Genomic DNA, 13,527 nt, shown 5'->3' on the forward strand with positions numbered 1-13,527 from the left:
GGTTGTGTGTGGAGGGCGCAGGGCTGATTGTATTGCTTACAGTGTTTACGATGAGTCTTACGTCAGGCTGGTGATTTGTGTAATACTAGAGTAAGGGTTTTAGTGTGTTTAGATATCTCAAGGTAGGGCAGCCTCTCTGTAGTGATTTGCTCAAGCAAGCACTGTGTAATCTAACTCGCCCGTGTCTCCTGTTGTCTTTGCTCATTGTGCTCGTGTCTCTACCTTTCTATCCTGGTGGTCCGTTCTCAGGAAGATCTTGGTTTCCTAACATGGTCTAGGTATTTTTAATAATGCGAATGTGGGTGTATGCAATAGAGGTTTTCATTGTGGGCTTGATCACAACCTCAGATTAGCCTGGGTGTGAGTGGTGTGGTGGTAGGATAAAGGTTGTCCCTAAAGTGGTGTTTCATAGGGAGAGGACAGATTTTAGAACTGCCCAACCATTCCAGAGTATGTCAGTTATGCCTGTTGATTGCTCTGCATAGATTGAGGATTTCTTTCTTATGACCCTCCTCTTCAGCTGTACGAACTATGTGTTATTATGTAGGGGCCCACCTATAGGAGCTATGTAATAGATGGATGGAAGGATGTAAAGTGAGAGGCAAGCATAAGAAACAGGCATATAGATCGAGGAGGCAGATAATCAGACAGGCAGGTATGCACCTGTCCATGGATAGATCAACGGAGCAAGGCTTTGCTCTTCAGTCTGTAATGGAGACTAGCTATGCTATCTAAGTCTTGTGAGGGGTACCTTTTCCAGTGACAAGTTAGAGATAGCGCTGCTGTCTGCAATGAGCAAGAGGTTGCTCTACCAAAGGTACAGGGTAGCAAGGGAGGAGTAGCTGCGATTACCTTGGCAAATGAAAGGTAGGTCTGCGGTCTGTGACAGATGAAATAGCTCTGCTGATGACGGCTGATTAGCCAGAAACCAGTCCCAGGATGCTGGTTTCCGGTCCAGGGAAGACAGGACATGGCAGTTCGGGCTGGACTGTTCCCTTGAGGTACAGGGTCAGAATGATTTGCATATGCCCACGTCTGAACTGGGGTGGTAGAGGGAGCTAAAGAATGATAAGGATTGACCCCAAATCAGTTGACTGGGGGTGAGTGTTTGATTTGCTCCAACCCTCCGTAGACAGGTGACAGTATAACCCCAGTCCTGATGAGTAAATTCTCAGACTTCTGCCCACAGGACAGGCAGGCCTTGTACTTCACGTAACCAATCAATACACTTATTTGCAGGCAAAGGAAAATCTTCCTCTTACATCCCACTAATGAAACAAAGTGGGCCACATCCAGTGGAACAGAGCCTGGGAGAAGTGCATGGGATGCCTTTTAAAGTTGACCCTTGTGTATTCTGGTGCTTCATTTAGATGTCATTGTTTATGGAAGGAGGGAGTCAGGCAGAGGCAGAAGCACAATGTAGGTCAACGAGTGAAGTGTGCAGAAATGCAGATTATGGGCGTATGCGAATGGATGTTTTCCACCACGTCCCGCTCTTGCAGGTCACAGGCATTTCAAACAGACAGGGACTGCTGTTAGTTCTTGCTACCCTGTCAGGCAGCAATGATGTGACAGGCCTGCCCGGGGACGAGAAAGAAAGTTGTGTATCCATAGTAACTTGGAGAGTCAGCAAGCATGGAGGTGTAGGTGTTCCTGACTGGTCAGGTGTCTTGAGTGTCTGCCATATGCCTGCATGAGTGGCCATTGGCCGATAAAATAGAACACAGTTCACATGCTCACCTCCCAACACAAGAGGATGCAGTCCTATGTGGTTCTCGTTTGTTAAGGCCCTCCATAGTGCCCAACAGGCTACAGGGGCATTGATGAACTGACTTTTAAAGCACAACGCATGGCCTATTTCAAGGGCCCTTTCTAGGATAGGGAGGGGCATATTTATCAAATAATAACGCATCACAGCAAGCCCCCTTTCTGTGCTGTGTCAGTAGGAAGGGGCAGGAATGCACCTTTTGGAAAATTATACAGCGCATTCCTGTAATTTCTTAGCGCTGGTGCACAATTGCTACCTAGCGCCAACATAAGCACCCTTGCATCAGGGAGGAAGGAAACCACATCAGTACAGTAGCACAACATGCTACAGGAGTTCAAAAGTACATTTTTTAAACAGGCTCTCTCTGATGCTGACCAACCACATTCAAGCGCTTGAATTTGCAGGCATGCTTAACTGATCGTAGGCCCCCGTTGAGGCCAGTGTGACAACTTATCAAGTCTTGTGAAGTGCATTGGTTTGATGTCTGGAAAAAACTGTTCCATGCAGTGCATACTTCATATCTATATTTTTTTATTGTGCTTTCTCTAGTCGTTAAACTAAAAAAAAATACAAAACGTGTTCATTATTTACAAATAGAATCTACAGACCACTGATAAACAATCCATAATGTATGCATAAAAGAAAAATAGATTAAAAACAATTTAAAATGCTCACGACTTATCAGTTTTCAACATATCACGCATTCCTTGTTGGTTCATTCTACACAAATGGGATCACTATATAGCATGGTGTATTTTCAGTCCCTTATACATACAATTTCTAGGACCTGCAACCGGTAAATGATATCATTTGATAAGAAATATGTAAACCGTGAGCCGTGAAAATAGAAAATGGACATCATATTAAATACACATTTTATTGTCGTTGGACAGGATCTATCTCTGCTACTCTGATTTGGTCGCGGATTGGTGCGTGTTCCCACAATGACTTGAACCGGAAGTTGATTGAATTAAAAGCACATTAAAATTTACAAATGCTTTGGTCACTTGCTCCTGTTGACATACATCACTTTGATATTCCCCGATACCTAGGGGTTTATAGGTGTCCATTGGAATTCCAAGTACCATCTGATCCAATGTTTCTGAAACTTCTGAAGATAGATATCTACTTCCTCCAGCTTTCAAGATCTAAGCAGAAATATCTTTCTTTTGCTCACCTTAGAATAACTAAGTTCATTTCATCACCATTGCAGCAGCATCACATTTTTCCTAGGATATTACATTAGCAAATTGTCATGAGTCAGATGTTAATCCAAAACAATGATAGATGAAAAAAGGATTCTGCTCATTTCCTTTTATGTATTTAATCCAAGGTGTTTTTTGATAAAGGTTGAAATCAGAATCTGTGGTCGCATCTGGTACTCAACTAGAACATCATGAGGGGTGTTGATTTGGTCTCCTTGGAGTCGGTCAAGCAGTGTCACGCATACAACCGCAGCTGGAGAAAAAATAACAAGTATTATATAACACGTCTCAATTCAGTTTTAGTTGTGTTTAGATTTGAAAACCTGTTATATGATTTAAGAACAGAACATAAAATCAACTACTTAATTGGAACAAAATAACAAACATTTTAAAGTAGGGACTGTGGAAGAAAAACTCCAGCTTGCAGGAAAATCATCAATGAACATGTAATTCTTTGAAAAAGAAAGTGTCCGTAATTAAAAATAGCATGATTTACCACAGCTATTGCTTGTCAAATTGAAATAATAAAAGATTCTGATAAGCATTATGGTTATTTGCTTCCAAAGACTTAATTACAGCAACGCATAGGGAATTATATCCACTGTGCTACATTAAGCGTAAAGCGTGTTATATTAGCTATGTGTTTATTTGAACTGTAATACATTCCACTGTAGAAAAGGTACGACCTAGGTGGGTTAACTTTTTTAAAAAGTTGCAGATATTTTCCGGGTAATTACTTATGAACCATTCTTTACGCTACAAGTTTGCAAGTGAATTTGTCTAGTTGATTTGAAAAACGTCAAAAGCTCTCTTTTTAAAACACTGATAAAAGACTGCTTTTGAAAAGAAAACCACAAAAATGTCCCAAATGGGACAGAAAAAAATGGCTGAATAACCTTGCGAATGACTGGTAAAGGATACCCAAGAAGACACAGTCCTACCAATTGGTGCTTCTGTGAGACTGCTGAGGGGTGCGGTGATCGGTGATGCACTGCAAACTCGGGGGCAGATTTACAAGCCCCTTGCACCACTGGTGCATCACTTTTTGTGACGCACCAGCTGCAAATTTTAGTGCCCCATATTTAAAAGGACAGGAAAAGCCACCCAGCATGACTTTTCCTATCCTTGTAAATATGGCCCCTTTACACGCAGCACTTTGAGTGAAAGGGGAGTTCCACGGGTGTTGCTGTGGGTGTTCCCACGCAAAATTTTGTCTTCAAATTTTCTTTTTACCTATAGGAATTAGGTACACTTTGTATTTTCACAGCAGTGTTTTTGGGGAGCTTCATAGATATATGATATGATGGTAATTAGTACTAAAAGATTATGTATATTGGGCGCAAAACTGATCAAATGAAATGCGTGTTCTGGATCAGATCTGGAGTATTCCGTACCCTAAAATTCTGAAGTACAAAAAAGACTTCAGGGCTGGATTGTCATTTTCGGCCAGAATGTTAAGGTTTCTAGGTGGTTCTCGCCACTTTAAGATGGTGGATCAATCCGTTATCAAATGATTTGTGGTTTATATGTTTTAGACAAGACCAGAGGGTATTCTGGGCAGATGCAGGAGAATTATGACAGCATTTTGTGTGAAGACTCTTAGGGCCTGGCATCAAAATACTTGTACAGCTGAACCATGGATAATATCCTCAACTTTTTTAGGCACTGACTTTGAAGTAAGAATTTTTTTGGGAGTTGGCCCACATTGGGGAAGCACACCTATTTGTGCACACATCTTCAGTCGACACGGACGCTACACAAGTGAGGGGGGTAACAAGTAGCTTTAGGAATAGGTGGATATAAGGTACCCAACTAGTATGGTTCACACACCTAATGTCATGTGATTACAGGGAAAAGGAAGATGTAATCAAAATAATGACACTATAGGTAAGTAGTCAGGCTATTTCTGTAGTGATTCACATAATGGAGGTTTTCCTTTATGGTATTTTTATGTAAGTTACCATATACTATATACATAAACAAATGAATACAATGGTGTGGCCCGTATCTTTTGAGTGCATATCAAATAAAATGCATATATGACCTATTATGTACATTAACATAAAACTGGCTGGAAGTTCCAACATAGAATGTATAAAGGCACTCACTGTGTTTACTAATGCGTATATAAAATATATACATATAAAGTGCATGTTTTGTTTGTGAGCTTATGGCATTGTTATTATTGATTTTATCCCACACTTTAGGATGTTTTTTCTTCTTTATTCAAGAGTCCCGGTGTGTGCCAAGAAAGGACTTCTGCTTTGTGAACTGGCACTGGGAGAATCTGAAAGTCCCATTTATCCAAGGGTGACAAACGAAGATTACAATGGCTGTAAATCAACATGGGATTGTATTTAAGTACACAGCTGGTCCTTGCTGTACATAGTTGTAAGTATGTCAAGGTTGCATTGGGTCTGAACGTCTGGTTAAATAAGCCTACTCATACGTACTTACATCACATTTGGTGGATTCATAAAATAAGGCCGGAGAGAAGATTGAGTTGCCAGACTATGAGAGTCGTATTAATAGTACTCACTCCAGATGAAGAAAGAATCCCACACTGTAGATCATACATGCCTCCCTACCTACTCTGACAGAAATATATTAGCTGGTAGTCTCTCAATCGATGAACAAAGATCAGGCTAGGTTTGTTCCTGGGGGATACTTTGGCCCAGATTCCAAGTGATGTAAACCTGGTGCAAAGTGTTGTATTTGGAAGTTCTTTCTAGCACAAAAGAAGGTTAATGTCAACTGTGTACTGCTTTAGGGGTTCGGATTAACTATGAATAATCAATACTCTATACTTGGTGTGTGTAACTTATGAGATTCGTGCATTTCCAACAGCGGTCTCCATGGCAGGAGCATTTTGTTACTGAGAGTTGTGCCAGATTCTGTGAGCTGAACAGAACATGTGGCATTCTAGCTTGGAGAGATTGATTGGTGATGTGATGTGTTCTCCCGCGTCTCTAAAGGGAAAGGTCATCTTCTTGAAAATGATAAGATTGCTACATGTTTTTCAATGCAGCTAATGTCAATTAGAGATTAATTCTTTAATCCTAGGATGAAACTGGGATCCATAATTTGAGAGATCACTTTGAGTACCTGCATTGACACTAATGTAGGCACAAACCCATTCTGGATACTTATAATAGTGGACAAGCATAACACGCGCAGCACAACTGGGTTTGTCCCAAAGGAAATTATAGACATCCTAAAGAAGCATGTCCCCCCATGACTCATGGGGAACAAAGCGCATAAGCTTGCAAGCAATAGCATATCATAAAAAGATATAGAAATATTTACATATAGAGCTAGAACCATTGTAACTAATTCTTGGTTTGGGAGCGCAGGCGTTTATTGACCGGAACTACTCTGACAGGCGCAAGTGCTACATCAGAACATAACATGGAAATACAAAGGCAACACCTCGGTAATGAACAAGTAAGAAACTGAACTAGATGGAAGAATCAGGAGGAATTAAATTCAGGGAATAACACAAAAGGGAGACCAAGCGGAAGAGCGAAGGGAGCGGGGACAGGGAAAAAAGCCAGGACACCGACAGGAGCTCAAAAGAGAAAGTATGGAGCCTACTAGGCACAGCACAGGATTCAGGGAAGCCGGGCCGAAGATGGCTGAAATGCCAGAAACCGGTCCCCGGTAGCTTGTTTCCTTCCCAGTATAAGAATTGGCTTGGTAGTTTGGTTTGCCCTATTCCCATCATGCACTGGGACAGGAACAGACTAATTTGCATGTAGCCAGGTTCTGAGCTGGGATGGTGCAGTGAGCTAAAAAACGGTGATGGATCAAGCCCTGATCTTTGGACTGGGTAAGAGTGGTCTGCTTAATTCAGACACTCTGTTCATCACCACCCCTTTTCTGAATCATTTTGTCCACCATAAGCGTGGAAGGGTATACTCAGACATGAGTCCCTTGCTCACTGCACCATCAGGATTCAGGCAAGCCGGGCCGAAGACGGCTGAAATGCCAGAAACCGGTCCCCGGTAGCTTGTTTCCTTCCCAGTATAAGAATTGGCTTGGTAGTTTGGTTTGCCCTGTTCCCATCATGCACTGGGACAGGAACAGACTAATTTGCATGTAGCCAGGTTCTGAGCTGGGATGGTGCAGTGAGCTAAAAAACGGTGATGGATCAAGCCCTGATCTTTGGACTGGGTAAGAGTGGTCTGCTTAATTCAGACACTCTGTTCATCACCACCCCCTTTTTTGAATCATTTTGTCCACCATAAGCGTGGAAGGGTATACTCAGATGTGAGTCCCTTGCTCATTGCACCATCAGGATTCAGGCAAGCCGGGCCGAAGACGGCTGAAATGCCAGAAACCGGTCCCCGGTAGCTTGTTTCCTTCCTAGTATAAGAATTGGCTTGGTAGTTTGGTTTGCCCTGTTCCCATCATGCACTGGGACAGGAACAGACTAATTTGCATGTAGCCAGGTTCTGAGCTGGGATGGTGCAGTGAGCTAAAAAACGGTGATGGATCAAGCCCTGATCTTTGGACTGGGTAAGAGTGGTCTGCTTAATTCAGACACTCTGTTCATCACCACCCCCTTTTTTGAATTACTAGGCACAGCTAGCATAAACTTTACAACTAGGGGCTAGAGTTATGCTCAGGAAGGAACAGCAGACCAAAAGATACTCCTAAAGAAAAACAAAGGAACAGCACAAGGGTCAGGTAGTTGTGTTTTAATATTAGAAAGGCAGCTTTCTGTCTTGGAGCTTCATCAAGCCAAAAACAATGAGAAGCCACTCCAAATGTCGAAGGCCTGCCCTCACAACACATTGTAAAGGCAGCAACAGCCAAGAAGTGCTGCAAAATTGAACACAGCATTTGCCAGGCAGGATATGAAGCACGTCTTCCTACAGCTGGTTTAATGAAGGATCAGAACTGGTGTCACAAAGGGTTTCAAGGAACTGCTTGAATAGAGGATTAATCCCACCATCAGACTCAGTGCCTAATTTGTAAGTAAGTGCCAGGGCCCAAGGTACTGCTCAGGAGGCCACTGCAGCTTGTAATATCAAATGGGCCTGCCACTGCGGCCACATGCTAGAATAAACCCTCTCTGCTAAATATCACACTACTATAAATGTGGCAGGTTGGGCAATTTAAGGCAATCTAAAACATCAAGAATTGTCTGGACGTGCTACATTTTATTTTTTACAAATATGTATTCAATTATTGAAATAGACAGACCGTGCCACCATGTGGTGTACTATCATAAGTAAGTGACAAATTTACCGATTAAGTGGTGGTGTCGAGCACCAGCACACGCCAGCCCAAATTAAGGACTGATAGACTAGTACAATGGATCAGCACTGGTTTTCAAACATGAATTTAATGCTTTTAACACAGGTTCTACATACAAGTACCCATCGCAAGTCAACTGGACTATTAGTTAGAAGCGGGAGCTCCCTCATTTAGGCCTGGGCGTAACTGGGACTGGTTCTAGCCAGGAAGACATTTGAAATACAGATTTCACAGTATGTTACAACTTCGACGATGTGGTTCCTGCTTGCATATTACAGCACCAACAAGACTGGAGGAGAACGGTTCTAGTACTGTAGTTACTAGTCATTCAAGGCGATACATTTTGGGAGCTGTAGTTTCAGGGTGCCTGGTTTCCTACTCTGTATGGTCTAATTTTAGGGGTCTCCTAGTACACCTGAACAGTGGATTTATGAGTGGTGTAGCTTATTGATGAGTGATGTGCAGCATCACAACACTGTGTACACGTTCTGGTTCTATTTGACTTGAAAAGGATATTGTGTGTAATTACGTGATTTTGTCTTGTGAATGCCAAGTAGCAGAGATAAAGGGGTTCAGAGAAAACATTTCCTCCATGCCGGAGTCCAGTAATGCCAAATCACAGAAAATCACAGACACTGCTGTCACCCACAAGACAGATCGGTAAACAAGAAGCTTCATGGCCTGTTGCAAATCTTAAGTTACCCTATGAGGTTGGCATCATCAAGGCTTTCTATATATTGCATAACACCTTGAACATGAAATCTTGTGGTATAGTGAGATGAGCGGATACTACGAAATAGCATGATCGAACCCAAAGAGAAGATGGAAAACAAGCAATGGAAATGCAATGGGTCTCACATTTGTTTAAGTTAGAGCTATTGGCATTACAAATGGCAATGTCTTTTACCTATGTTTTATGAAGTGTATGTATGTGGGGTGTTGTAATAATCCAAGAAACTGGTTAAATTCCAAGTAGCTTTATTCAGCAGCACAGCATCATATAGACAGGTTCAAGTCCAAGTACAACTGACATTCAGATGCAGAATGCATCACTAGGAAAGTTCCTAGAACCAGAACACCATGAGGAAAGGCTCATGCCATTAAAGGGGAAGTAATATAAAGAAAGATATACAGTGCAGGATGTAACAGGTGTAGTGCAATTGTGTGGGTTGGATAGGATTAGTTAGTTGTGTAATTGTGTGGGGCGGAGTGCATTTGGCTAGTGGAATTATGGGGCATGGTGTGCTGTAGAATTATGTGGATAGTAAATATGTGGTATTGAGTGTAATGGAATTATGTGGAGTTGGATTGTGTGTGACGGAGTGTTATTATGTGGAATTGTATTTTGTGCTGTGGATAGTTTTGCAGTGCAGTTTAGTTATGTGGTGTGCTGTTGAATTTTGTGGTGTTATGTGGTTATAAACAAAGTCCGTGGCAAGCCACACAATAGCAGCAGCACCTAGGGGGCAGGTGTTAAGAGTTATAACCAATAGATCTCAGCAATTGCAAGAACTATTGGTTTTGCCAAAGGCAATGCATTTTAGCCATCTTATGGTAGGATCCTATGCCACAAATGCGACTATCACTCAGTAGAGAAACCAAGGACTAGATGTGCATGAGTTTATGTCCTACTGACAGACACAGTGAGAAACTCATTCTGTCTTCAGCACTGACTTCATAGCGATTAACTGTGTGTCGCCATAAACCCCACATGCAACCTGAACCCAGGCAGCTGGAGGCAACTCAGTTCAAAGTATGAACTATACAAGAGTCACTCATATGTTGCATGACGCATGAGAGATAGATTGAGCAATGAACGAGTGAAGCGGTGTATATTAAAAATGGCGATAAAGCCTGCTTTCTATCTGCTTTGGGAGAATTCCTCCCTTGGGACTTAAGGGGTTAATAAAGAGCAATGCTTAAGTCATTTTCTGATATAATACTTTTTGAACTGAAAAACAGGGAGAGTGGGTGGTGGTTTCCAGCATGTGGCAAATAGAGATCCTTGGAAAGTTGGCGAAATAAAATAGAATCAAACATATGCTATTTGGAAATAAGAAACGGTCAGTTTCAAAAGCATAACCAAACTCCAAATCTTCAGCATTCATTCATTTGGGGGTGATTAGCAATAGTGCGGATGTCTACAGTACTTCAACCTGTAACTCCTGGGATGTCCTAGGTTAATGCATGTCTCTGCCTTGCTGCGGTTTGACTGGAGTCCTGACCTGGAAGCAAAATATCTCATGCAACATTCTTGATCAGACTGGAATTTATTTTTTCACCCATAGTAAATACATATTTCTGTAGATGTCCCTGCTAATGGGCTTGCCTCGTGTTTCTGACACTGCAATGGCAGCTTCCCTGTGGCATGCTCTTGTTCATGGCTATGATTTACAGTGGCAGTGTTTGAAATCCCAGCAGCTGTCTTACTAGGCCAGTATCAAAAGAGATCAGAATTGCTTTCTGCATCATTCTTATGCTCTGCCCTTTGACCTCTCAGAAGTACCACTGGCCTTATACTTTAATGCTCTTAGATTCCTGTATTGAGGCACCAGAACTCGAATAAGTCACCTTCCCAGGGTGAATTAAAAGATCTTTTAACGTGCCAGACGCAGCGATTCCTAAATCACACATTTTTCCTCTCTTTTAGTCGTGCGCCTCAATCTGTATTTAATGGCCATGGAGAATGACATTATATGGTTATGTTAGAATTACTGGCGTCGAGCAGCGTATGCTGCTTTCTATGTGTGTGGAAGATTTTAGTCGAGTGTGACAAACGGGAGAGCAGGCTGTGATAAAATGATTCTTTCATAGTTAGCAAGCAGTCTGCTAAACAGGTCACTGTTATTAAGTCTTCTCGGTAACGTCTGTCTTTTGGCTGTATGCAAAACTGTTTTATTTTTTTAAACAAATTTCGACCTAGACAGTTTTTGCAAGCATGCTTATGATCTAACATTGTATATACAGACATATCAGGCATAATTAAATTGAAAGCTTGGCAGCTATGTTTTGTCTTAGCTTAAAATCACTCTACTGCTCATTTTAGGATTTAAAATGCACTGCTCGGGGATCCCGAGATTATTTGAAACAAAGCCGTTGAACGCAGGTGGAGGTCAACTAAATTGAAGTGTGATTTAAAGATCACTGTGCTAATGGAAAGGGGCGACCACTCGGTCCCCCCGAATGTATGGACAGGTGCCCCGATCCCCCCGGGAAGCCATTTTGGGCGGGAGGCGTGTCACGGCTGGTATGCCCAAAGCGGCGTAGCCGGGGCGCGCCTTTTCCCGCCCAAGAGGGGTTGTCCTAGACACCTACACCGTCGGCCACGCCCTGTAGGCGGTCGGAGGAGGGTCCACGCCCCCCCGGAGAAGAATCAAAGGAGCAACAATCCAAGGAAGCATCCTCTTGTTCCTGTGCTTGGAAGCTGCACCCCTTCGTTGCAAGTGAGCCCTTGACGGAACAAGAGCCAATTTTGACCCACCCACCAGCCCCTGATGACAGCGATTTGTATTGCAATAAAGTGGTTTGATAATGATATTACCTCCTTTTCAGGTTGTTGCTAATAAAGTTTGGTGTTTTGATATGCAATAAATGGTTGCTCTTTTAGCATGAATTCAGGCGAGTATCGCAGTTGTGTTGGAAAAGTGTATGGTAGAGATAAAAGTTTATACTTGAAATGCCTAGTATTATAGTTTATTTCATTCTCATTAAACAATGTCGTATTTATTTTTGGTCGGCGGTAAGGTCATGATCGGTGAGCAGTAATTGGAAGATCCCTAGAGGTGGGGCGCCACCCATTATGGATGGGAGCGCCCGGGGGGAGGCGGCCATTGGCCCCTCACACGGGGAGGCGGTACCCTTCTAAGGATGGGACCGCCGAAAGGGAAGGCGGTCAAGGCCCCTCCCTGGGGAGGCGGGGCTACGGGTCCCCTCCTTGGAATTTCCCGGGGCCAGGACATCCGCGACGGCGGATGTGGTAAGCAGTGTGGGGTGGGAGGGGGGTCTACGCTACCTTCTAGACACCTCACACGAGTCCTCGGACGACCACCAAGATGGCGTCGAGTAAATATGGGCCCCCGTTAAGACAAGGGAAATTGGAAGTTGGCACAGAGGTACAGTCCTCTGTGCGCCCGCCCCTCACAAGTAAGGGGGGGGGAGTTCTGGTATTAGGGATCTGACACCGGTTACGACCTTGCCGTTGGCCCGTAATGTTAGGATGTACAATTTGAATGTTGAGAAATGCATTTACAGGATGTTTTAGAATCGGCTAGGAGAACCTTTGTATTAGAGATATGTTAAGGTTAGCCAATAAACATCGTAATATATAAATGAAATTGTACATGATATGAAACTGTTATTTTAATGTTTTAATTTTGTTTCATATTTTAATAAATACGGCCGGGAGGGTAACTCCCTCCCGCCTTCCAAAAGCTCAAGAACTGTATCCGTCTTCCCATTCTTGGGGATTGTGTTGGGAGGGGGTGACGGGTATACGGGCCATATTTAGGCTATTACATCCGTGGGCAGTAGACATTTCTTCAACTAAGCTACTTTATTTGTTTTAATTTAACACTTCATAATATTAATGTTTACTTTAAAGGTTGTGGTTAAAGATGTGTGGAACGAAAAAGAACCTAGGCCTGTATGCATAAGTTGCAGTTGTGCTAATTTCATTAAGTACCCCAAGAAGCGGGATTGACAAGCAAAGTTTGCATTAATTAGCGTCTGCAAAACTGTCGGTGGCTGAAAGACCCACACAAATGCTCTAATGGTTATGGGAAAGAGGAGTATTGTAGCCTCCTTACATATGCCCCGTCTCTCCAATACACCCTATTTAAACAGGCATTGACATAGCCAATAGGTCTCGCCTTTGGGACCTTATAAGTGTTTCGTTATCCAGCACAATATCCTCGGTGTAACAACATCAAGTTTTGCATGGCTAAACACTTATGAGGTCCTAAAGGCGAGACCTATTGGCTATGCCAATGCTTGTTTTGAGTGAGTGGCTCGCGCAGGTATGCCACTGTGAGGTAGAGATGCTGCAAGTGCTTTTACAGGAGCCCCTGTGACATTGTGCCTCTTCAAAATGTATCTTGGGTCTGGTGTAATACTTCTAGTCCCTATTCCCGTCTTATCGCACCCAATGCATCCTTTAATGTCCCATGTACAGCCGGAGTTGACACTCCTATACCCCTGCCCTCCAGTGACACTTTAACCATCACGAGTGGTGGTCATGGTGGTGGAAGTGGTGGTGGTGGACATGGGGGTGGGGACGTGGGGGTGGTGGACGTG

At 43.0% G+C, this 13,527-nt stretch overlaps 1 protein-coding gene across 1 annotated transcript in view; it reads right to left on the minus strand.

Moving 5' to 3' along the window:
• Nucleotides 1–2,282: 2,282 nt before the first annotated feature.
• Nucleotides 2,283–13,527, minus strand: part of UPP2 (uridine phosphorylase 2) — a 162,879-nt gene continuing 151,634 nt past the window's right edge. The window contains exon 7 of the mRNA XM_086956668.1: nucleotides 2,283–3,226. Coding sequence (XP_086812794.1) covers nucleotides 3,084–3,226 — 143 coding nt within the window. The 3' untranslated portion in view covers nucleotides 2,283–3,083. The remainder of the gene's footprint in view (nucleotides 3,227–13,527) is intronic.

The sequence above is a fragment of the Lissotriton vulgaris genome, chromosome 2_1 (genome assembly GCF_964263255.1).
Source record: "Lissotriton vulgaris chromosome 2_1, aLisVul1.2, whole genome shotgun sequence".
Lineage (NCBI taxonomy): Eukaryota > Metazoa > Chordata > Amphibia > Caudata > Salamandridae > Lissotriton > Lissotriton vulgaris.